General features: G+C 40.6%; 1 protein-coding gene across 1 annotated transcript; it reads left to right on the forward strand.

Annotated features, from left to right (window-relative positions):
* Window positions 1–5,686: 5,686 nt before the first annotated feature.
* On the forward strand, window positions 5,687–20,666 carry LOC111863132. Its single transcript, XM_023849169.2, has 9 exons — window positions 5,687–5,795; window positions 7,887–7,987; window positions 8,605–8,701; window positions 11,564–11,610; window positions 12,452–12,487; window positions 14,282–14,402; window positions 17,145–17,230; window positions 17,701–17,728; window positions 20,472–20,666. Exons 1-9 carry the CDS (start codon window positions 5,702–5,704, stop codon window positions 20,519–20,521), a joined length of 660 nt encoding a protein of 219 aa, XP_023704937.1. The 5' UTR covers window positions 5,687–5,701; the 3' UTR covers window positions 20,522–20,666.
* Window positions 20,667–25,445: the final 4,779 nt, after the last annotated feature.

A 25,445-nucleotide genomic window follows, 5' to 3' on the forward strand; every position in this document is an offset into this window, starting at 1 on the left:
ACTCGGAGAAAACCTGCCCCAGTGCCACTTTGTCAGCTACAAACCCCATATGAATTGACCTGGGCTCGAACCCGGGCAGCCCCCTGGGCTATGGCACGGTCATGAAAGGAAATGTACTGACAGAGTAATGTCTATAGGCTTGGAATAACAAAAGGAGACGTAACCTGTGGGTACAGATGCAGGCAGTAACACCGTTGCAATGCCAGGAAAACATGAGTCCTTCATCAGGAATGAAGGAAATATTTGGAGAGGATGCGTCTGTAACTAAAGCTGCATATTGCATTAACAGATCAGTTTATGGCCCAAGAAGTAGCCCCAGTCATTTTAACTGCGAAAATGGATAAATAAATGATCCAGCACAGTTTGCAGTTACATGTTCTTGTTTATTTCCTAGTACGACAGAAATGACTAACGGCATAACCACAAACAATCTATTATTTGTGGGCGGAGACACGCTGGAAATTAACAAAGAGCATATATGGATAGATTTTGATCCTACTCAAATATATCATGGCATGCAGACCCGTTATTAAGCAACGACCAGTAAACAAATAAAGTAATTGTACCCTGCGCGTTCCGCGCCGATGTCTATGCACACAACAATGGATACAGCAGCAGAGGAACGGTGTTTTCTGTGCGGTCCGTGCCAAGGTTTTATAAGCAGGACAAGAGAGTTAGTGAGAGGAAAAGTGTGTGGAATGGAAAAACAAGACTGACTGACCGTCAGTTGTAACATGACTTTGACTTGAGTGAGTGGAATGAGTTGGTTGGTGAGTGAGTGACTGAGTGAGTGAGTGAGTGAGTGAGTGGATCAGTTCCTTAGGAGACTACTGCGCTTCAGTCCTTGTGAGCTGTTGCTCTTAGAAGCTGGTAGCTGAGGCACGGGGATAGTTCGGGAAACCAGAGGAAGGGGGACATCCGCAGTTGGAAGCCGCTACCAGAAAACCGATGAAGACACAGCAAGTTGAGAAGACTCAAGTGTGTGCTGTAGTGAACTGCAGAGTTTCAATTAAGTACATCGCTATAGTTACTTGTAGTTTCGAGTTTTTATTATTTACATAAAATTAGCAATCAAAATTACATTTGATTCTATAAGCTAATTTGCTCTAGTGTTCTTCGTGACCTGGAGAGGGGTTATCCAGAGATAAGTCCTCGTTAACCCTCCCTCAGGTCGGTTGGCCAATTCCGTACTTCCGAGTTGTGTGTAGAAGTGTTCAATAAATCCAGTTACCAATCAAAATCACTCCATAAAATCGTGACATCATCTTTGGGCTTTGGAGATGTGAATGATAGCAATATAAATTTAATTAACATCACAGTATGTATACACCAAGTGTCCATTTGGAATAACTTATTGGTGTCTGGTTATTGCTCTCGAACATGTCATTGGACTGCTCTAAATGAACATCTTGTGGTTGTCTATCTTGAAAAGAAAAAAATTAATATTTATTATTTAGTTAAAATTGCGTTATAAATATTAACTACGCTGTTGTTAACGTTCAAAAATCTGAAACAAACGTTGACAGAAATGACTGCGAACTCGTTCGAGACACGCTGAAGAGGACAATGGATATACCGGGNCGTTGGGCGTCACTGACTCTCTTCTTTAACTGCTCACCTTCTTGTTGTCGCCGTCCCCCTTTACCTTCCTGTTCCTTCACCTGGCTTCCACCTGCAGCAGCTGTTGCNGATAGCAATATAAATTTAATTAACATCACAGTATGTATACACCAAGTGTCCATTTGGAATAACTTATTGGTGTCTGGTTATTGCTCTCGAACATGTCATTGGACTGCTCTAAATGAACATCTTGTGGTTGTCTATCTTGAAAAGAAAAAAATTAATATTTATTATTTAGTTAAAATTGCGTTATAAATATTAACTACGCTGTTGTTAACGTTCAAAAATCTGAAACAAACGTTGACAGAAATGACTGCGAACTCGTTCGAGACACGCTGAAGAGGACAATGGATATACCGGGCCTCTTATACCGCAGATTCGGATAGGCAGTCGCGGTGGTTACGTTCACCCCCCCCCCCAGTACGATTACATACATTAATATAAATTTCACATATAACGCGGGTACTGCATATGTCCCCCAAAATCTCCTAATGCCGAAGTACCACTGTGCACACACGGCCTTTTATGCAATACGACAAAATGATGACAATGGAATTTCGCTACTTTCGCAAATCTGATCTCAAAATTTTATTCCTTCCCGATATCAGAATCTGGTTAGCTTTCGAGTGAGCCATCGTAGTCCTCTGCAGGGTGTCAACTAACTCTCGATTTCGGTCTGCGGGGAACTCTTGCGGAGTCTGCATATGGTGTCTTTAGACGGATAAAGGCGATGTGACTGATATGAAAATAATCACGTAATCTTAATGCCTGTATCGACATTTCTTAATCATGTTAATTAAACAATATTTAAATATATGAATTTATGTGCCTAAAATCATTTCTGTTTATAACTGCGAGTTCAGATGTTTCGATGTCATAGGTACATTAATACACAGATACATATGTATCTGTATCCTATGTATCTAACCTCGAAGGTCATCCACGGATACTTTAACATTTTTTTTTCAGTGGCTCTTCCAGCCCATTCAGGGCCCTGGTCTGTTATTCAGTTCCGTAATCATTTTTCACAGACTGTAGGACTCCCTGGGCGAGTGATCAGCTCGTCGCAAGGCCATTATCAAAACACAGGACAACACTAACACAGAATAAACGCGTACACACACCAAACATCCATAACTTAAGTTGGATTCGAACCCACGATCCCAGCATCCGAGAGAGCGAAAATAGTTCATGCCTTAGACAGCGCGGCTATTGTGAGTGGTAAATTTAAGAAAATCTAATGTAAAAATATTTTAAATTTCGAGGATGTCTGAGCAGGAGCTTTATAAGAACCGAAAGAGAATTCCACTTTTGTACACAGAATAATGTTCAGATATTTTCGGACCATTATGTGCACCATGGTAATTCTTTTACATCTAGCAATAATCTACGAGTATATTGGTGCTTAACTGGACTACACAACCATCAGAATAATTATCCAGTGCAATTTTTGTATCCTGAAAGAAATGATAATCACACAGTAATAAAAATAATTTACACACACATTGTTGAATTTCACATAGTTCTGTTCCCTGGAATATAACACCGTGTATCCCGACAAAGTTGAAAAGTCGTTCAGACGAATATATCGCCTCCATATTGAGGGTCAAAAGTAACCCAAACAAAACCGTGCTTACTGTCTGCTTCGTGCTGGTTGTTTGCTTGGCTTACTCTTCAGCACTGAAGATGGAGGCGACAGTTTCTCCGAAACTGCCGGCTTTCACCACATCACACGGATTTATATCCCAGAACACAGAACTCTTTATAGTCAAGCCAGTGAGAAACTCAAATTCAATCGAATCTTAACGGGATCTTTTAACAGGTGTAGCAAACATAATTTTAATTGTTTTAATTGCTAGTGAGGTGGAACTAAGTCCCTTGTACTGCGGCCACTTCTGGCCTATTGTACCAGCCCCAGATGATAGGTGAGGGTGATTGTGGAGCAATTGGTGGAATGAAGATTGGCAGGGGAAACCGAAGTACTCGGAGAAAACCTGCCCCAGCGCCACTTTGTCCACCACATATCCCACTTGACCAGACCCGGGATCGAACCCGGGCCGCCGCGGTGAGAAGCCAGCAAAGCTGCTAATACAGAATTCATATGGCATTATTAGTTACCGGAATTATTTAAGTCATTAAAATATCCCTTACGTTATATTTGTAATATTAATGTCAGACACTGATCCTTTGTAGCGCAGTGTCTTCTATGTACGAGTATGTTACCTGCTGTAGCAATCAATAATTTAATTTTAGACTCACGAAATCTATTTATGCGCTTCGCATGACTTTCAGACTAAATTAAAGTAATTATTAACCTCGGAGAAGTTCATGGAGGTAGGCCTAGGCCCACTGGGGCTGTATTGCCAAGAAAAAAAATTATTACCCTACCAGCATTATCTGGCTGGTTTCCGTAATAGAGACGCAGTGTTTTGCATGATGTAGGGACTGAATCTCTAAATATTACTTAAGTGAACTTCGTGCTTCAAGGGGTCACATGGCAGTAACGAATTGCTTTTGTACTATCACATATCAGAAGTGGCGTGCATTGTCATACCGGTAAGAAAACAGGTGACATAAGCCCGCTTTCAAACCATCCCAATTGTTACTGCATATAGAATGGGACGAAAAGAATACAAGTTGTCACATTTATTAAAAATGAGAACTGACAACCCAGTGACAGCGCCAATTGCCTGCTTCCGTCGCTTCTTTTTGCAAGTAATAAATCGTGACATTCATGCTAAATTTGGAGTTCAGTTAGGTTCCGAACAGTGGTTATCAACACGCGAGTCGCGACCCCCTGTATTATGAAGTATAACCCTCAGCAGTTTTTACATGTTTGCATAGTAACTTGGATATTGTTATCTATCTATGGCACTACAGACTCTTCCTTGGGCCTTGGCCTCATTTTCGGATTCTTAATCCTGTACAAAATTGGTAGGACTCCTTGGACGGGGGATCAGCCCGTCGCAAGGTCGCTACCTAAGGGGACCACACAAACACAGAATAAATACATACAGACATCCATGCCTTGAGTGGGATTCGAACCCACCATCCCAGTGTTCGAGCGGGAGAAGACAGTTCATGCCATAGACCGCGCGGCCACTCTGATGGGCTTAATTATTTTTAAACATGTGTAAACATTTTTTGTTTGTATATTACAGAGTTCATAAACACAGTCTGTCTCTAAAGGTAATTCCAAATGATCATGTAAAGTACGGTATATGCATTAAGACGGAGGAGTTTAGAATATGTATTTAAATTTGAGTCAGGCGGTATAAATGTGACCTTTTTATTTATTGTTTTAGATATCATGTTATAAAACAATTATTTATTAATTAAATAATTAATTAACACTTTCCCTCAAAGCACCAACACAAGTTTCATGACAGATTTCATGATATGTTTACCTTTTCAATTCTTATTCCACCAACATTCATTCATCCCATTATCTGACGCTATGCATTTTCGTCGTTAAATAACCAACCAGAAACAAAATACCCTGGCTCTCCCGAGTGGTCTGCTACAAGAACTACCAACACCAACTGTTGGGCTGTAGGAATGCATGTAGTCGCGCCTGAGACGGAAGTTCAATGGGAGAAGCAGTAAAAGTTACAACGTGGTCTCCTGTGTTGTGACAGTGTGCAGTGTGCCAGATAAGTCCCAGCTCTTCTTTGGAATATCGGGGAGGAGGGGAAGATGGAGGCAGATGTCATTCCAAAGTCTCGAACCTGGGCACATGTTATCTAAACCCAAAGGACAACATAGAGAGTAGAGGAAGCTGAAAATTTGTCAGAATGGCATCACTCATATTCTGAATTGCGGAGAGAAATTATGGGTCAGAATCTGACACATGTAACACACACATGAGGAGAAAAGATAATTTATAAGTGGGAGACATGTATAGACCCTGCATTATTGTAATGTTGTTTCCGGGAAAAATCTAGTTGTAAAACTGAATGCGCGTTAATGTCCACAGATTTCTATTGGACATCGCATGAAATGAACATCCGACAGCTGTACAACGTCGCTAACTGCATTATGTTTCCACAGATATAAAAGAACAGTCTTCAAGTATGTGTAGATGCATAGAGTCAACATGGACTGCTCAAAGCTATTGGTAATTTTGGTCTCCAGCTCTGTGGCGGTAACAGGCTTCCAGCCCAACTACAGCCCAGGTAAGTTCAGTTCGTATTACAATACAGTACAGTACATCAGTTTCCATAGATAATGTATTCATACATGAGTACCAGGAATTAATTAAATAATTTTCCTGGGGAGCAAAGCGCGGCCGGCACGTAAGGCCGACAACCTTACCGCCATCTTTAAGCCGATTGTCTAGATAATGTGGGACCCTCAACGTCTCACAACCCTATGGGCCTTCACGGCCTGTTACAGGGATAGCTTTACTTTTTTACTTTTAACAGTGGTCATTTCAGTTATGATAATGTAAAGTCTCCTAAAGAGTTCCAAATACGTATAAACAATATGCTGGGTCCGTCTTGATTCTTAAATTTATCAAGGAAATCTGTTCTTCCGTAAGCACTTAATACAACGAATCATCCGATAGGCCATAACATGAATCTTCGTCAATATGAGAACATACCATCTCAAAAAAGAGATCAATTAATAATGTTCGTACCGAGAAATTTCACAGGGTAAAGCTCTTGATGCCGGTCACAGTGGCAGCGAACTCTGACGCTAGTTCTGTCTTCGCTCGCTCGAACGCTGCTATCGTTGTTTCCAATCCCACTCAAGGCATGGATGTCTGTTCCTTTATTCTGGGTTTGTGTAGTCCTGTGTAGGTAGCGGCCTTACGACGGGCTGAAAACTCGTCCAAGGAGTCCTACCGTCTGTGTAAAACGATTACGGGATTAAAGAGGAGGCCAGGGCCCAACAAACGGCTGTAGAACCACTGATGAATGAATGAAAGTCCCAGATACGTGCCAGGGAAGCAGCTGATACAATTCTCGTTCCGGTTACCGGCTCTCACATTACAAATGTTCGTTATAATTATCACACATGAATGCAGAGACAGTATCTACAAGTAGGCCACAATCAACAAAATCCAAATGTTAACCCACTCCAGATCCATTTCAAAATATTTATCGCACGAATCACATGGACCAAACGAATCATATGATAAAATAAATTACTTTAAGCGCTAGAATATCTGATACTTCTTGAATTTTATTTTTATATAGACTATAGATGGGGTTTTTGTTTGGATGTTTGTATTAATTGATACCTTATACACAACACTCGGAACCACAGGTAATTACAGAGCCATCTCTGATCTACATACTTCACAGTTCACCGTTACACAAGCACTAGGTTTCTCAGTCTTCACTAGTCGTATCCTGGCAACGCATTCATAACAGTGTCACTGTCACTTCAAATCACACATGAAGCTTTCTTTTCACAGTCTAAATTTGTCTTGCTATTTTTCTGCAATTGCCAACTCAGTTCAATTCCTCTGCACCCAAGCTCCTATCCTGGCAGGCTGTAGTCTCAAAACCCGACACAATTCTTCTCAACTTAATTTTCTGTAATTCTGTATTTCAGCATCCTGTTGCAATTGTTTAACTTAACGTCCATGTATTAACATCCGTCAATATTGCAACATTTATTTACTATTTAATTTTAATATTAGTTTAACACTATACACTTTGACACTTTTGATGGCCTCAGACGGCCATCTTCAGGCGTCTTGATATGTTACATATATTTTATTACATTGCGTTGAAACTGCTGCACTGCTAACAAGGACTAAGACAGTGTAGTACTTATTTGTGGCGTGACAACCAAATACGTTACAATATCAAGACACCTGAAGATGGTCATTTGGGACCGAAACATGTAGTGTGAAAGTGTATAGTGTTACACTAAAATTAAAATTAAGTAGCAAATAAACTAGTGTTGCAATATCGACGGATGATAAATACATGGACTTTAAGTTAATTTTCTGTATAAAAACTCTGCAGGGACCACACAGAAAACACAGGGTCTCTATTGTTGGGAAGGAATGTTTACAGTGCCATTGCATAGTAACGGAAGTTACTCGATTGTTGCTTGAGTATTCGTTGCCGCGTGAATATATTTAATGAGTCGTTTCCTAGCAATGAACATCTATTCTGTTTCACTATTCCGGCTTTCGAGCGTCATGCCACAATATAAAGAAACCTTCCAGAAAATTCGCAAAGAACTTCAAGCAATGTCTTACTGTATACGTTAGCAGAAATTCGTTAATGATGTCTCACCTCTTCCAGACGGTTTCAAACTCGACGACGTGGTCAACACAGGAAGTGAGAAGGCGCTACTGTCCAGATTAACTAGAGATGTTGACGTCCAACTTCGAGATACTGCAGATGTGAGTATGTTCATAATTTGTATTAAGCATAAATATCAAGCGAATTCTGCGTGCTGAGGCTTGTGGCAATGAACTTCTAATGTCACAAAGGAGATAATATATTTAATGAAATGAACACTGAATACTAACGATCTTGCAATTATTGTTATCATTTATCCCGTCATCATAAATTCATCGACAAACGACGCCTCTGTGTCTGACAATCTGTGTATTTTAGGGGAAAATGAGGTTCTTCGTGGTCTCGCCTCAACTTTTGAGGCGAATGCCGTGACAGAACGCCATTTATACCAAGACCGATCCTCTGCTTTCCGATTTATCATTCAGCATTCAACAACTTGGCGCTATACATTCCGTGACACTGCAAGAGTCTTGGAACAACCCCCCGCAAACACAACCACTTACATCTACTTGTACACCCCCGATTTCACTCGTGGGTCATTCTGCTGCCCTAATATTTTAAGGCAACAAGTCCCTCCGATAAAATGAGTTATATACCAGACCGTATGGCCCATAAATCAATAATCAAGGAAGCATATACGTGTATATTGCTTATATATTGTGCAGCATATGCCTACTTTATACTAACTACAATACTTCCTTCCCTTAAACTGTTTCAGTCATGTTGCAATTTGCCAAACAGCTCCCGAAATCAAGAAACTGAAAAATACAGGACGGAGTGCAGGGATGAAGTCGGTTTTAAATTTGGAGTTAGAGGTAATTATCTAACTTCTCAAAATAAATGTAGACTAGATCCCTACAGCACAGTTTCACTGATGTGATGAAAAAACTAAACCACAGAAATGAGCATTAATTTCGCTGTGTACCTAAGATTTCCCATACAGCGTTATTTACCGTTTTCTCTGAAAACCCTCATATCGAGGTCGCGGAAAGAGCTCTCATGGTTCGACTCCCTCCATATCTCCTTAGGCAGGCCGCACACCGGCATGATTCAAGGCATGTAACAGTCAAGACACGATGTCTGCGACATGATGAAAAGAAAGGAGCACAGTTGAAACGAAAAAACCGTCTGAGTCATGATCCTGACATCAGCTTCATGCTGACGAATCATGAATTAAGCAAGACCGCGTCTTTTGTCTCATGTCTTGATGCTTGTCTTGACGCACTTGGTGTGCGGCCGCCCTTAGAGCTGTTACCTTTCCTCTCCAGCGAAATTCCCCACGTTCTAGTCCAGTCACCTAGCCTGTACGGATGTTGGTACTAATGACCTTGGTACTTGGCATATGCCCAGTTGGGGATGTATGGCGAAAAAAATGAATATCTTGATTCCCATTAACTGCATCATCCAAGGGACATATTCCCGTGGCCTTAGTATACTATTTGCACGTACTTGCAGATATTTTCGAATCTCAATTCAATTGAAATCGTATTTTTTCTGTTGCCAGCTTGACAGCTCGACACGAAGTGAGTATGGCCGAAAGAATATAAACACACACAAAGTACAAAACAAGGAAATTTGTAACATCCGAATAATGATAACAAAATAATAATAAAGAAACAAAGTTATAATTTAAAAGTCATAATGACAGCAAAAAAGGTTATAATTTACAAGCGAGAAAGCAAAATTTATGCATTTACAAAGGATAAAATAAATATAATAATAATGCCTAATATGGACATAATGATAATAATTATGTCAATCTACCTAAGTGCTTGACAGCAGGTAAGGGAAAATTACAGGCAGATAATACAGAAGAAGTAAACAAACAAAACAAAGAAGTAGTGACGTACACAAAGAACGTAATAACTACGAACTACATAACACAAGAATATTAACATCAAGAGTCTTAAATATTATTAATAATTTTAGGCAGGAGATTATAAAGTATGACTGACAGAAACTGTTCCGATTTCAAATATGTCGAGATCTTTACCCACCGCGTTGGCAGCGCAGGCGCACTGAGCAGAAGGACAGTGTTTATTAGAGGGACAAACACCAAACAATGAGAAGCCCCTAACATTTCGGGTAGGAACGCGAAGGCTAACGTTTTCCAAAAGAGAAGCGCAGGATTTAGGACGGCGACAGACCCGAATAAAAAAAATTGCATCAAGGTGATGTCTCCGTTTAGTAAAGATTGTAGACTTCATTTCTCTAAGGCAAAAATATAACTAAGGAACATGGGGGGGGGGATAAACCGATAGAAACGGACGTAAATTTATGCTGGATACACTCAAATTTGTTGAGATCCGTCAGCTTTGACAGAATTCCAAACTGTCGAGGGGTATTCAAACTTCGACCTGACTAACGTAAAGTACAGCATATATAAACAATTCAGGGAAGAAAATCTTACGGTTATGGAGCAAATAAGGCGTAATAACTATCTGCATTCATAAAATACAAAATAAACATGGTTGTGATTATATAATATAGAATCAAACCCTGCTGGATTGTGTAATGGCAGCACGAGTACGACATAACACGCGTCCTACAAATATTAAGTCTCATGGAGGTAGCAGGGCACCGGTCATTCACGGAATTAATGCCAGCTTCGAGTAAGAAGTCATTATGTGGGGAGTTAACGGGGCTGAAACTTTGAGATCATCAGGAAGGACTGATAATTTAAAATGATTAATTTAGTTACATATGTCATTTATAAATACATTCAAAAGGAAATACCTCAGAAGAGAGCCTTGCGGCTCACTTGAAAAGGTGAGAAGAGCGTATCAGGAACGCCAACCCGAGATTGTCTGTTCGTTAAATAACTGCACAATTAGTTAACGTAACCAACAGAGAATCCAAAGGAACTCAATTTATGCAAGATCAAGTTATGTGGGCATGAAGTCAAAAGCATTTCAAAGATCAAAATAGACAGCACCAGCTCGACGCTGATCGCGGACAACAGGAATCAATAAAGTCAAGAAGCGTCACATAATTAGGACAAATATTTAGATTTGGCGAAGTAATTTCCGTTGGGATTTAGTTTAGAGTAATGCAACACACAGTTGTGAATAAAGAATTGAAGCAATTCAGAGAAAATACGGAAAACAGAAATGAGTGTATAGCTGCTTGCAGAAGCTTGACTTCCCCCTTTAAATACGGACACAACAGCCGTTTGCTTGCATACAGCAAGGAAATGTTGCAGAGTCGGGCTAAAGTTAATATATGCCTAATAGAAACAAAAACAATTGAATAGCCTTTATTAAAAACCCAGGAATATCGTTAAGGCCGAGATATTTACAATGTTTCAGCCTTATAACGGCTTCGCATATAATGCATCTGAAATAGGGACAAGGCATAAGAATATCCACAAGGCAACGGTTATTACAAACAGAATGAAAATGCTTAGCAAAAATATCAACGGATTTATGTTGTCTGAAATTAGGTACGTATTTGCACAAACTTTGGGGCTGTGACTTTAAATTATTATCGATTGGCTTCAAAGATCTAAGCCTGTGAAACAAACGAAATTGTAGCATCCTGTTGCACTTTTCACTCATCCTTTTAATTAGTTCTAGTTTGTGTTGCACATAAGGCTGTAGAACTAACTGAAACACAACAATGAAATGCATATTTCAATCAGAAAGTACTGTAGTACAGTAATGTGTTTTGTTTTGCAGTTACAGAAGAAAACGTCTCTTTCCGTCAGAAATCAAACGAGACAGTTGTAAGTATGTAATAAAAAGTAAAATAATTAGCTTAAAAAATGTGTCTTATAATGCAAATCTGCGTGTTATATTTCGAGCATTGCTGTAAGTGAATAAGATGAGCATATATTTAGACCTGTAATGCCGTGAGTAACTTACCATTAAAGTATTCACCTACGAACAATTTCCGCGGTTGAATCTGTCCCATTTTTGATACGTATCTTTAACTATAGCTGCAGCCAATAGAAACTTTGCTGTCAGATCCTGGCCACACTCCACTCATGCAGACCGGGATTAATGTCTTACGCTATCCCAATGACAAGAAAAAAAGTTATTGCATATCCATTGTTTAGATCACAACCTTCGTAATGTATTCGTGTTATATAAGTTAACTTATGCAAAGCCTGTTAAATTTTCGATGGGAAATTATTCAGTGTAAACCCCAGTAAAAAAAGAATTTCTATACCCGTGGAACGTCTTTAACCTCACAAGTGGCAATAGATCTCAATACACCCGTCTGAAACACCCTTAATGATCAGATGTAAAAATTCTACATGTATCCTAAAATACTGCAGTTACCTGCATTATCAGCGACTCAGATAGACATTCTATACCATTTATTGCCGTCACCGTCTGTTCCTATTCGTAACTATTACCAGTGATTTTCTCCTGCCAGCTCGAAACTAATATACGTAGCAACAGTTTTATTCCATCTCCCGGTGCTATTCGTAACTAATCTAAGCTCTGGCTTCTCTGCTGACGTAACGGCACAATAGGAATTCTTCGCAGTTTGTAGAACTATACAGGCATGAAGTTGCACTTACAAATATTAATTTATATTAAAGCAATATATGTTTTCAGTGTTACGTGGAGTGTCTCCTTCGCAAGAAGAATGAGGTGAGTACAATTAAAAATATGTTAATTAACAATACTAAGAAGTAAAATAGAACAGTGGCCAAGAAACTGATCATTTAGAAGTTCAATACATGTCCATTCAATTTATATCGTGGTCTTCTGACATAGGAGATGGTACATTTGGATAGGTACTTTTCTATGTGTTATATTATCTCCCTCTTCAGGGCACAACATAAACTACTGACCAACTACTGGTTTTACAATTCTTGAGCTTCCATTCATAGCAAGCCACTAACTACTACTATAAATGTACTTCATTTGCAAAATCTATGAAATATACGTTAAAAAAAAAGAGGTGGACAGCAGGCAGAGTAAAAAGTGTAATACACAAAACACAGACATTCCACTGTGTCAAATGCATAATAAATCACTATCGTTACAATAAACCGAGATATCGTGTGTACTGGGTGAACAATTCACTTGTATGAATGCAATTGCAAAAAGAAAAGTAATGCCTTCCCCGACATTTTGTTTATATATACTGCGTAGACATTCCAAATAGACCACAGATAGGCCTCGGGGGTACGCGGTAGCTTAGTTAGTTGAGGCACTATGCTACAAGCCGGAAGGTCGTTGTTTCGATTCCCGATGTCATTGGATTTTTCAATTGGCATATTCCTTCCAGCCGCACACTGACCCTGGTGTCAGCCTCTAACAGAAATGAGTACCAGGAATCTTCCTGGGAAGTAAAGGGCGGCCGGCGCGTACGGCTGACAACCTTACCGCCATCTGTGAGCCGATTATCTAGAATATGTGGGAGCCTCCACGTCTCACAGCCCTATGGGCCTTCACGGCCTCCTGCAGGGATAGGTTTAATTTTTACCTTTTTGTCATAGATAGCACGAACTACTCTTATGTGTATGCAACAATAACCCGGCTGTAAAACCGTAACATAAGCCTGTTTTATCGCGTAATTTGTAACAGGTATAGCTAAAGACTTCATTCAAATGTTATGACTGCAATAAGGGGCGCAAAAACAGCTCCGAAGTTTAAGATGACTTCCATATTATCCTACTACAGCTCACGCCCAAGTTGGCAACAACTATTCCGGGTAAGTGTTGAGACCTCTACCGGACACTCTCGCATGCAGTCACAACGGCTTATTAGCTAACGGCTCCGTAGTCCTAGCTAGAATACCACTTGCCATGGCCACTGACAACCTCATTTTAAAATACAGTGATAACTTGTATTTCTACATACACACAGAATTACTGGGTTTTGGGACTTTTCCCATTGCCCGGTACCCTAGAAAAATAGAAAATACCACGTTTCGGAAACTTGATCTGTTTCCGTCCTCAGGTGACGGACGAAGACACCTACTCAGTTGGAGCCCTCAGAGAGCGCTAATCTCAATCACTGTAAAACACGTCAGCTTTACACAGATATTTAATCGCATCAGATCAGTCTAATTCCGCGGGAGATATCAAGAAAATATACAATAAATATTTTGATAGAGTACGCACATGAGTGGAGCTAGGATTAGAAAAGGAGGTATAATTTGTGCTACAAACCTAGCGAACAAAACCAAGTGCACGAGCACTAATGCAAAGAACTGGGGAGAAAATTAAGGAATATGTACATAGTATCTACCACTAGCACCATCTGTGGAGTAAAACCTGAACACTCGAGACTGAAACCTAATGGAATCTGTCACGTCATACAGATCTCTGTGAGTCAGAAACTTCATTGCTGTTAAGGGGGATCCAGATAGGAGATATGTCCAAATTGGACTACCTTTATGTCTGTATGTCTCCTAATATTTGTATTACAATGCAGATTGACGACGCCGGACGGATAAATATGAAATCAGTTACTGAATCTGTGTTAAAGTTCAGTGGGATTAAGGATCCAAGCACAATTGACAAGATATCGACCACTTGTGGACAGTCCACTGAAGGTAAGCTATTCTTCAATGATTAACGACTGAATTCAACCAGGCTGAATATGTATTATATTCTTGATACACTGGCATGACGTACGAAAAATAAGTTACGAGACATTTTAATTATCCAAAATAAAAGTTGTAAGAGGAAAGTCTTGTTTCCTTTGCCGCCATAATATTGCACCTAAAGAGATGCAGTGACTAGCGATGTTGTAGTACTGATGATGTCACCATATTATAACACAGAATGATTCTAAATTATTGTCGGATTTTCCGTGGCCTATAAACGGAAAGCCTGACAATAATTTAGGTTCACTCTGTACAACTCTATTAACTAATGATTTCAGAAAACAGAAAATGAAATTATGACTACGGTCTCTAGAATATTACGTCGTGTTGTCTGTTTGGAATTACCAAGCTGGTGTCTCCATCTTCAGGGTTTAGAACGGTATTTTACCTGTCTTACCCAAAGATTGTGACAAAACAGCCACTCAGCTGGTAGACTGGTAAGCATACAAGCCGGCACTCAGTAAGTTGGAGGGGGCTGGTTCCTGTGATGCATTGGTATGTACCTACAAAATTATCCCAAATAGCAATCTTGATATTCACGCAAAGAGAGCAACAGATCGCAGAGAAAATAATTTGCTTTTAAGGCCAGGTTCTTGGAGGATGTGACGTCTACAGTTTCGTAAATTTTATCGACATGTCAGAGAGGTTTATTGTCTCCATGTTAAGGGTATTTATATTGTCACGTGTATTAGTGACTAAAGACGGGGTTCGGATTGGTAATTGGATTCATTAACCACCTAGAGGTCATAACTACAACTAATTATTACAGTATTGCTGATTTCAAGAATCTACAATCACTCTACAATTATCTGCTCAGCCTATTTCCACTAGTTTTAACTATCCGTTCCCTGGCAACGGGTTTATAACACAGGAACTAAAAAGGTCTCCCTAAATCACACACTCCCCATACCACTGAACTACATCACATATCAAGCCTTCAACTCACAGGTTAAATCCTCACAGGCTGGCTTCTTGTACTGTTCTGTACTCCTGGTTCCAATTCGCTGTGAACTAAAGCTCACGGCTCTCGTTACATAGCCGCGGAACGGACATGGGCCTACAGTAAACATGTCACGTGATCGCTATCCAGCCAGTCTATTGGTTCGTCTGTTGCATCTATAGAAAACACAGCTTCCTCTGTTGTTGCTTGTTGGACCGTGTTTACAGAACTGTTGCCTGGCAATGCGTTGATCAAATCCGTTACAGTATTGTATTTTGTAAATATGAATTTGTAAACAAGCACAAAATGAAGAGTTCTGTCTTCCAGAATGTAACGCCGCGCAATATTTTGGAAGTCGACAGACACTTCGGTGTGACATTTTGCCTCCATGTTTAGGAATGAAGAATAAGCAAAGCCATAAAACTGAATAAAGCGGGAAGGAAGTAGGCAGCGTTATGTTCCAGAAGCTGAAACACCCCATACCCATTGCTATGAAATCCAAAAATCCTAAAAGCAGTGGATATTTGTAAAATTAATAATTTGTAAACAACAGGGCCGATTTTATGTGTGTAGTTGATGGGCTGAATCACCATAACAATATATAGTGGAAAATATGAAATAATTTTTTTACTTAAATTCAACCTTATATGGATATTGTGTGCCGCATTTATCAGTAATTATGTGAGCTCTGGTGATGTGGTGGTATGAAGACTATAGCTTCATGGGACTTTACGACATGCAGTCCAGCACACAGAGCCCACCTCACCGAAGGAACGTTTTTACGCTAATGACAGAGATTGTACGCTGCTCTTAAACTTTTGTGGCGGTCTACTAAACCATCGAGCCCCCAAGTGGGAGCCGTGGCCCCCAGGAAGCTATGAAAGTTTTCCATGGATCGCCATAAATGCCAAGGGTCTTATTATTATGGGCAAATTGACAGGAAACTCCCAAGTCAAGTGACACAAGGGATAATAAGGTACTTAATAGCTAATTGATATATTGGGTTTTTGGACTTTATCCATCGTCCTGGTTTTTAACATAAATAAAAACACGACGTTTCGGAAACTGGATCTGTTTCCATCCTCAGGTGAAGGAATCCTTCACCTTTACGTGTTTTTATTTGTTATCTTAAAAACCAGGACGATGGATAAAGTCCAAAAACCCAATATATCAATGTGTTATACACCATCGTCAGAATCCTATAGTAACTACTTAATAGATAAAATCAAGATTTTCTGGTAATTATATGCTTAGATTTGTAAAGTGCGTTTCAGACATTTTTATACATTGGGGGCCTCAAACATTTTCATTAATATCAAAGGACCCTTAGGCTAAAGAGTTCTGGGAAACACTGTGGCATCATATTCCAGATGATCCTAAATTCAATCAACATTTATATCAAAGCAGTTTAATTGAGAATCATACTGCTGTACAGACCCAATTAAATTTATTTTATTATTGTTGTCTTCTGGGTGCGGTCAGAAAACCGAAATTAACGGCCGTGGGGATTCCTTGCGCTGACCACGCGACACCCTCTATCCGCAAAAGTTGGCATTAAACTTCGCCGACAAGCAGAGGTCGCTCGGTCGGTGTAGTTCGCTTGCGGCCTAAAATCACGGATTTTTGTTTGTTTTGTTGCCTTCTGGGTCAGGACATCTTTTATTCCTATAGATGGATAACGTCCCGAAGAAAGATACTGCAGCCACTTTCAGAGTTACTTTACTGTAATTTGTATGCACATGTTACAGGAAATGGTGACGCACCCGAAGGAACCTACTTGTGTAACACAGCAGGATTTAATTTCTTGAAGTGTGCATATAATGTGACGATCTTTGTAAGTAACACTACATTATATTATAAAACTAACTACTATAATTGTACATCACAGAATCCTGGACCTATTGCTAGTTGGGTGGGACTAAGTCCCTTGTACTGCGGCTACTTCTGGCCGATTGCACCAGCCCCAGATGATAGGTGAGGGTGATTGTGGAGCAATTGGTGGAATGGAGATTGGCAGGGGAAACCGAAGTACTCGGAGAAAACCTGCCCCAGCGCCACTTTGTCCACCACAAATCTCACTTGACAAGACCCGGGGTCGAACCCGGGCCGCCGCGGTGGGAAGCCAGCGACTAACCGCTTGAGCTATGGCGCGGCCTATCCTGGACCTAAATGAAATAACGATATCAAGAAAAAGAAGGAGAAAACTCCATAATGATATTTCATACAATTACATTTCCTTAATATTTACAACAATAAATGCTTTAATTTCCTTTGCAATGCTTACATATCACTTTTACATTGCAGAACTGTCCGACGGAACACCAAGTTAAATGTAAGTATTACAGTTTTCATATCTTTCTGATATTATCGAATTTACTAATACTTGAAATATTATAATAGTGACTTATTTTAGTAATAATATACAAGCGCTAATTTACCATAAAATTAAAAAATTTTCTACTTCACATCTAAATAGCCTAAGAGTACTAACCGCATAAAAATGGCTTTCTTCAGACACTGAAAACTATATGAGTGATTCTCTCCATGTACAATCCAACTAACTAATTTTATACAGCTGAGCCCTTCTTGAGAAGTCGCTATCGTGCAGCTCCTCGGAAACTTCCCAACACCTAACGGAACCCGAAGGTTAATACCGTGTTCACAAGAGCCCTCCATTAGTCCCTGTCTGGAGCCAAGTTTATCCTATTCCACTAAGACCCATTTTAATAATATCCGTCTATCTTGGTATTCCTAGTGGTCTCTTTCCTTCTGGCTTTCCCACCAATATACCATAAGCATTCCCTTTCTCCCTCATTCCTGTAATCCTTCTAGAAGCTTAAGTTAGTTTAGGGTTCTGCAACGGAGAAAACGCCTTGCTTTACGTCTCCATCTGAAAGACGAAATGTTTAATGCTATGTAGGATCTGAGGTCCTCACACCGGTGACTATGAGGAGTTCTATCTTCTGGGATATTACGCCGTGTATTCCGTTAAAAGTCAACAGCCGTTCCGGAGGAACATGTCGGCTTCCTCAGGAATGAAGAGCAATCCTGTCTTCGTCATGCTGGTTTCTTGCACGGGTTACTCAACCCTGAAGATGGAGGCAATATATTCCTCCGAAATGTGCCTTCACTTTCAATTGATTAGTCAGCGCTACATCCCAGGAAATAGAGAACTCTTTTTAAAGCTGTTTTAAGGAAGTAATGGTTCTTAATTTTCATAATTCCATAAAACAGCAAAGGAGCCGGGATAGCGCAGTCGGTATAGTGACAGGCTACTGGCTGTGCGACCGAGGGGTCAGACTTCGAGTCCCAATAGGATCAAGAATTTTCTCTTCCCCATGTCTTTCAGACTGGCTTTGGGGTTTACCCAGCTTCCTATACAATGGGTACTGGGGGCTCTTTCCCTGGGGGTAAAGCAGCAAGGGCGTGAAGATGACCATTCACCTCCAGCTAGTGCCGAGGTCAAGAAAACGTGGACCTAATAATCCACTCTCGCATACGCCTTCATGGCGTAGTGCTTAATTAGTTAAGCACAGGGACAAATACATCAAAATATTCTGAAAAATAAAAGTAAAGTTTCTGAATATTGGAGAAGGTAATGAACCGGCTGCACACGTACGTGATAAGCAGATCAACCCTTTAAATTGCGGTGGCTACTATATGAACCATTAATACGAGTATTAAATGTGTCCTGCAACTTGCCCAAACAGTGTATGAATATTTGTGTTTTTCATACGTTTCTCACAACAAACATCAATCTTTTTCGTCAACAAAATTTACCAACGAGTCTAGGTAATGGGACCGAAGAGAGATGAAGTGACAGGAGGTTGGAGAAAACTGCATAAGGAGGAGCTTCATAACTTGTACTCTTCTCCAAGTATAATTAGAATGATCAAGTCAAGGGCAGGGCATGTAGCACGAACGGGGAAGAAGAGGAATGCGTATAGGATATTGGTGAAAAGCCAGAAGGAAACAGACCACTAGAAAGACCAAGGCGTAGGTTGGTGGACAATATTAAAATGGATCTTAGAGAGATAGGATGGGATGGTATGGATTGGATTGATCTGACCCAGGATAGGGACCAGTGAAGGGCTCTTGTGAACACGGTAATGAACCTTCAGGTTCCATAAAATGCTGGGAAATTCTTGAGTAGCTGCAGAATTTGCGGCCCCTCAAGAAGGGTTCAGCTCCATGAGTAAGTAAGTAAGTCTAGGTACTGGAGGCAAAGTGCATACAAGTACAAGTATTCTGCGAAGTGGGATCTGTTGCCCACTATCAATCAGGTATGAGTTTTAACAGATCGCTGACTGCGTTGACGTGAGAGAACTACGAGAAGGCGTTACGGAGGCACCACTTAGCCCATGAGAAGCTCCATGGACAGATTCCGGGTCTCTGTTTCAAAAAGCCACTGACTTAACTTCTTAAGATGCAACACGGTAATATTTTACGTAGACTGCTACAGAATGTAAAGCTATGGCCTTCGATTCATTTGTTCACAACTTCAAGTGCTAGATGTCCCTCTGCTTAAATAATTAAACAATATGCCACTAAGACTTATTTGGGAGTGGAGGTATAGCTCCACCATTATTTATCTCGGTATTGGATGTAGGCGAGTGGCCAGCTTCAAGCAACGGCCGCTTTGCTTCCGAAGAAACTGCCCCCTGTAACCATTAGATAGGAGGCTGCGTGGGCCCTAGAGGACTTGAACGATGTAGGGAAGGGCAAAACCTTGCTCTACGGGGATTCGAATCCCGGTCGTCCAGTCTCTAGCCCTTCGCTATGCCGGCTGAGCCATCCCGCCTCCTGCAGGAGAATATGATATTACTTTGAAACAGTGTAATATTGTACAAGTTTTAAAAATATTTTGTGTTATTTAAAGTTAGGTTTGAGTAAAAATGCCACTGCGCATGTCACTATCTTATTAATGTATCTAAATTATTCTATTTTTAAAAGATAATGTTTGTAATATTTCAGAGGATAAACTTGCTATGAGGGAAAGTTAGCGAGTCTTTGCTGCAGTCACTAATCTTGGTGCTAGGAACATGTCAATTTACCTACACTTTTATGCTTTCCAGCTGAAACCTGTAACAGATTCCGGGACCAATTAAAGGTGAGAAGCCAGTGAAGAATACTGTGGGAAATGTGGGAAATACTGCGAACTGCAGCAAATGGAATATGATTCACAGTTTCAAACATATTTCACAATATTAAAGACAATAATCACGGTTAAAAATGTAGTTACTTTCAAATAAATTCATTTGCATAAATAATAATTCGCATTAATGATAAATGACTACCTATGCCAGCTAGAACACAACAGCCTTTCCTTCTTCATCGGAAAGTGTCTGAACTCTTTTAGACGCCGAAAACGGTGAACAAGGAGGGAAGTTCATCATGAATTGTGATATGTAGATGGTTGAGGTGGTGACATATTCTACGACAAAATCATGGTGTTCGACTAGGGCAACTGAGAAAAACCAAGAACACAATCAGTCAAAATACTGTCATTGCAGGGGAGTTTTGCGAACGGACCCAGAACAGAAACTTATGCCAGTTCTTCTTCATAACATGAATTTATATACACTTACCTCCTTCCCATCTTGCAATGCTTTTCCAGACATTGTCTGGACATCTGCATGAAATAAAGAAAGGACTAATGAGCCTCTGTTCTATAGCAAAATATGACAGTGCCCTCCGAAGTACTTAAGATTACGTTAACACGGCATGACAATTGTGGAGCGTTCGCTCCGTTGATGCCTTCAGGTTCTGAAGTTACGGGGTAAGGTAAAGTGGGACTGAGAGTTGGCCCCGCTTGCGAAAGGTACCTACAAGAGGACGAATCAGCCACACACAACTTATGTGATTGTGAGGCCACAGCTTATTTAAGATTTCGTCACACGGGTCAGTTCTTCATGGAACCAAGTGACTTTTATGACGCCCCCAATAAATAAAGTCCTACATTTCATTCGAAGTGTAGGATTAATAAAAGGTTAATCCAAAGAGGAAGTACAACAGACCATTGAAGTTCGCAGTGCGAGGGCCGGATTTTATACGAGGTAAGGTAAAAGGTAAACTATCCCTGTACCATGCCGTGTAGGCTCCTAGGGTTGTGAGTCGTCGAGGCTCCCATATTTTCTAGACAATCGGCTCACAGATGGCGGTAAGTTTGTCAGCCATACACTCCGGCCGACCGCTCTTTACCCCAGGAATATTTCTGGTACTCATTTCTGTTAAGGACTGATTCGACCCAAGGGCTATAGTGCGGTTGGAAGGATCAAGTTTATTGAAAAATCCAATGGCTTAATCGGAAACCGAAACCGTCACTTCCGGCTTGTAGCATGGTGCCTCAACCAACTGGGGTACCGCGTGCCCCAACTTACGAGGTGACATCGCATAAACACTACTTTTGTAAAATTATGTGGAAAACAGTCAGGCTTAAGTAAAAAGTGAACTGAAAATAAGTATGTGTTTAATTTTCTCTGCAATGTTTGTTAAAAATGTAATTCCCGAGAGTCACTATCAAGGCAAATGTAGACTGCCATGTAGAGTGTCTGTTATTCTTGTCAAACTGAAAAGTGTAGACACAATTTGGTAAAAATTCCAAAAATGAAATTTAAAAAAAAATCTATTCAGCATTTTTCTGGTTGTTACATACGGACAGAAAATCCCAGGGAAGAGAGAGAGAGTGCTTTCTGCAACTGCCTCCCCACCCGCCGCACAAGCACCGAAATGTACGAGTAACTAATCTATCGGGTTAATTAGGAGATCCACAGTTCCTCTGTACAGCTGTAATTGAACGGAGGCATAAAACTTAGTTGTGGAAAATCATTTAAGAATGAGTTAAATAATACTCCTGCGAGAAATTACTCTATTTCAAATGTTCACTTGGAGTACCTCAGAGGAGGCACTCCAGCAAACACGGCCTAGTTTTAATTTTAGGCATTCTGATCCTACACACTGTATGATAATAAGTGAATAACAACGTCATTAAGTGAGACCATTTTGATTTAATTGAATAAGCTGAACCCAGTTTTACATTAAACTCGTATTTATAATAAAGTAGTCAATCAACAACTCATCCCATAAAGCAGAGTCCTTCTTGAGAAGCTGGCAGTCACTAACCGAATCAAGACAATTCTTCTCATTTTATGCTGTCCAAAGTTTCCTTATTGTTCTCAAAACAGCACGCCATTTATTCCTATTCTGAGATATATTAATCAAGCAGACAGCCTCCGACAACATACTTTTAAGATCCACTTTAATATTGTCGTTATACACACATTTAAGTATTCAAATTTGTCATTTCCATGAAATTTTTCTGAAAGAGATATGCTCGTACACATTTATGATCCCTTCCATATTTGCTAAATCCCCTGCCAATCTCACACTTTTCAGTTTCCTAATAATGTTTTGTGAAAAGTGCATCTTACAAGTTCCTCGATATGCAAAGTTTAACAACTAAAAATATTTTCTAACACGCATGTTTTCTATGGGGGATGTTCGCGTTCTCCTAGAGCTTCAAACTAGCTGTTTGCATTTGCTTTATACATCTGTACATTGTCCCCAACATCAGCAGCCGGATGGTACCCACTCAACAAACTTATAGGCCGCGCCATAGGTCAAGCGGTTAGTCGCTGGCTTCCCACCGCGGCGATCCGGGTTCGAGCTCGCGTCTGGTCAAGTGGGATTTGTGGTGGACAAAGTGGCGCTGGGGCAAGTTTTCTCCGAGTACTTCGGTTCCCCTGCCAATCTTTATTCCGCCAAATTCTCCATCATAATCACCCGGGGCACGTACAATAGGCGAATAAGTGGCCGCCGTGCCGAGTGGACCCAGTCGGACTCCACCCCCAACTATGCTAATTTAAAAAAAATAATAATATTTATAAGTCTCATATTTTCGCCTAATAGAAACATACGATTCACTGACGAACTACGAAATGTTTCACACGGGGCACTAATCTGAACATGGAGCAGAAACTTGAGAATTTGCGTTCCTGGCTACAGATCCAGAAGTCCGGGTTCGATTCCCGGCGCTATCACATTTTTTCCGAGAAGTAGTGGTCTGAACGGGGTCCACTCAGCCTCATGATGATAATCAAGGAAATGGCGGCTCCGGTCTAGAAAACCGAAATTAATGGCCGTAGGGATTCTTTGCGCTGACCACGCGACACCATCTATCCGCAAAATTTGGCACTAAACTTCGCCGACAAGCGACGGTCGCTCGGTCGGTATGGTTCGTTTGCGGACTGAAATCACGGAGTTTGTATTACAAAGAGAACATTGAGAATTTGGTAGCATCGCTTGGTGAAACTGACTGACGGCATGCAGATATGCAGGGTAGCTGTGAATATTTGGAGTATGCAGTCGCAGGTAGCCGATAACAGGAATTCTTCCAACTTGGGAACTGGGCGTAGGGTTGCAAAATCCTCAACGTAAAATCTCCCAACTTGTTACGGAATGTTAGGCAACGCTCCGTATATGGAATGATTCTGTGTAAAACCTAAACAATGTAAATATTTCCGGGGTGACCAAACCTCGGGGGATTAGACAGGCGGAGCATACAGCACGTATGAGAAGGCTATAAATACTGTAACGTGTTTACGTTACTGAATAGGCCGTAGAGACGGTTAATTGNACAAATCTTGATCCTGAACCAAATTACCTGGCAGAACTATGCAAATGCCGCAATGTATCATAAAGGAATTGTACGTAAGTTGATTCAATAAAAAGCAAGGAATTTTTTTACTGAACCCACATTAGTTTCTTAAGAATGGCTTAGGCTGCGGACGCATTGGGGTTTGTACAGCTCTGACCAAGGATATGGCAATGTTATAGAATATGCAGATGAAATTTCTCACAATATTTAGTCCTTTGAAACATGAAGTACACGTAAATAATACTTCGAAAGTCAGTTTCTACCTCACAATAAACACTTCGCTACTTCATTAAGGAAGTTAATTAAGCAATTCTCATTAGGAAGTAATCGCTATTTATTTTGAGGATCAAGCAAAATATATGAGCAGTCTATGAGGAAAAATGTATTATGTTAATATCTAAACGGGTTTCTGGGCCTACATATTTTTCGATATGCATCAAAGGCTTAATACAGTTACAGGACCTACTGTAATTTATTATATTGTCACGTGTATGAGGGACCCTGGAAGGGATTTTGGATAATTGTATTTACTAAACCCTTACAGAGCCGGTCACGGTAGCCGAGCGGTCTAAGGCATGAACTGTCTTCGCTCGCTTGGAAACCGGGATCGTGGGTTCGAATCCCACTCAGGGCATGGATGTTTAGTTTGTGTATGCTCGTGTTTCTGTGTTTGTGTACAGGTAGAGGCTTTGCGACGAGCTGACCACCCGCCCAAGGAGTCAAACCGAACGTGTAAGATCTAGAAAAACCGAAGTGAACGGAGAAGTTCATGGAGGTAGGCCTAGGCCCACTGGGACTGTAGTGCCAAGGGGGAAAAAAAAAAACCCTTACAGATCCGTGACTCCAAGTAATTATAACATTCTCATTTAATTACACATTCTGAATATCACTGTAATCACAGGACACATAAAGTCTTCCTAGTCTTCGTCACACAATTCCTGGGAACGGCTGTTAACAACGACTATTCCTCTGCTTCCGTACGCGTCCTCTCTGATTGGCGACTCCTTTCCAATTGCTCAAATCTTCAAAGACAAAGTCAAAGACACATTGCAACTGACGGTCACTCAGTCAGCAAGTCTTGGTGTCGAGCCCCATTTGGAGCTCATGACCAGATATTAATTATTATCGTTTGACAGTTATGGACTTGTTTCTGTGGGGCGCCCTCTCTGACGAGAGGACGGGTCTGTCTTTTGTATATGCTACTGGCCCTTACCAGCTCAGTTTTATTCGGGTCCGAATCCCTTGGGACTCGGGACCATATTTTACTGTCTTAGATTTGAGACTTCCCTTTTCGTCGCCTCCTACGACTCGCAGGGTCACGGTGGAGGTATTCGACCCCGCCTCCACACGAGGTAATACTCTGCTCAATTCTTGCTCTAATTCTCTTCTCATA

Source organism: Cryptotermes secundus, unplaced genomic scaffold (genome assembly GCF_002891405.2).
Source record: "Cryptotermes secundus unplaced genomic scaffold, Csec_1.0 scaffold6, whole genome shotgun sequence".
In the NCBI taxonomy this organism is placed as follows: Eukaryota; Metazoa; Arthropoda; class Insecta; order Blattodea; family Kalotermitidae; genus Cryptotermes; species Cryptotermes secundus.

Bases quoted from the DNA above. Each gene is read 5' to 3' on its own strand.
- LOC111863132 (XM_023849169.2), top strand. From the start codon at position 5,702: ATGCATAGAGTCAACATGGACTGCTCAAAGCTATTGGTAATTTTGGTC. The intron at 7,988-8,604 runs GTGAGTATGTTC...AAACTGTTTCAG, and splicing joins AACTTCGAGATACTGCAGAT to TCATGTTGCAATTTGCCAAA. The intron at 17,231-17,700 runs GTAAGTAACACT...TTTACATTGCAG, and splicing joins CATATAATGTGACGATCTTT to AACTGTCCGACGGAACACCA.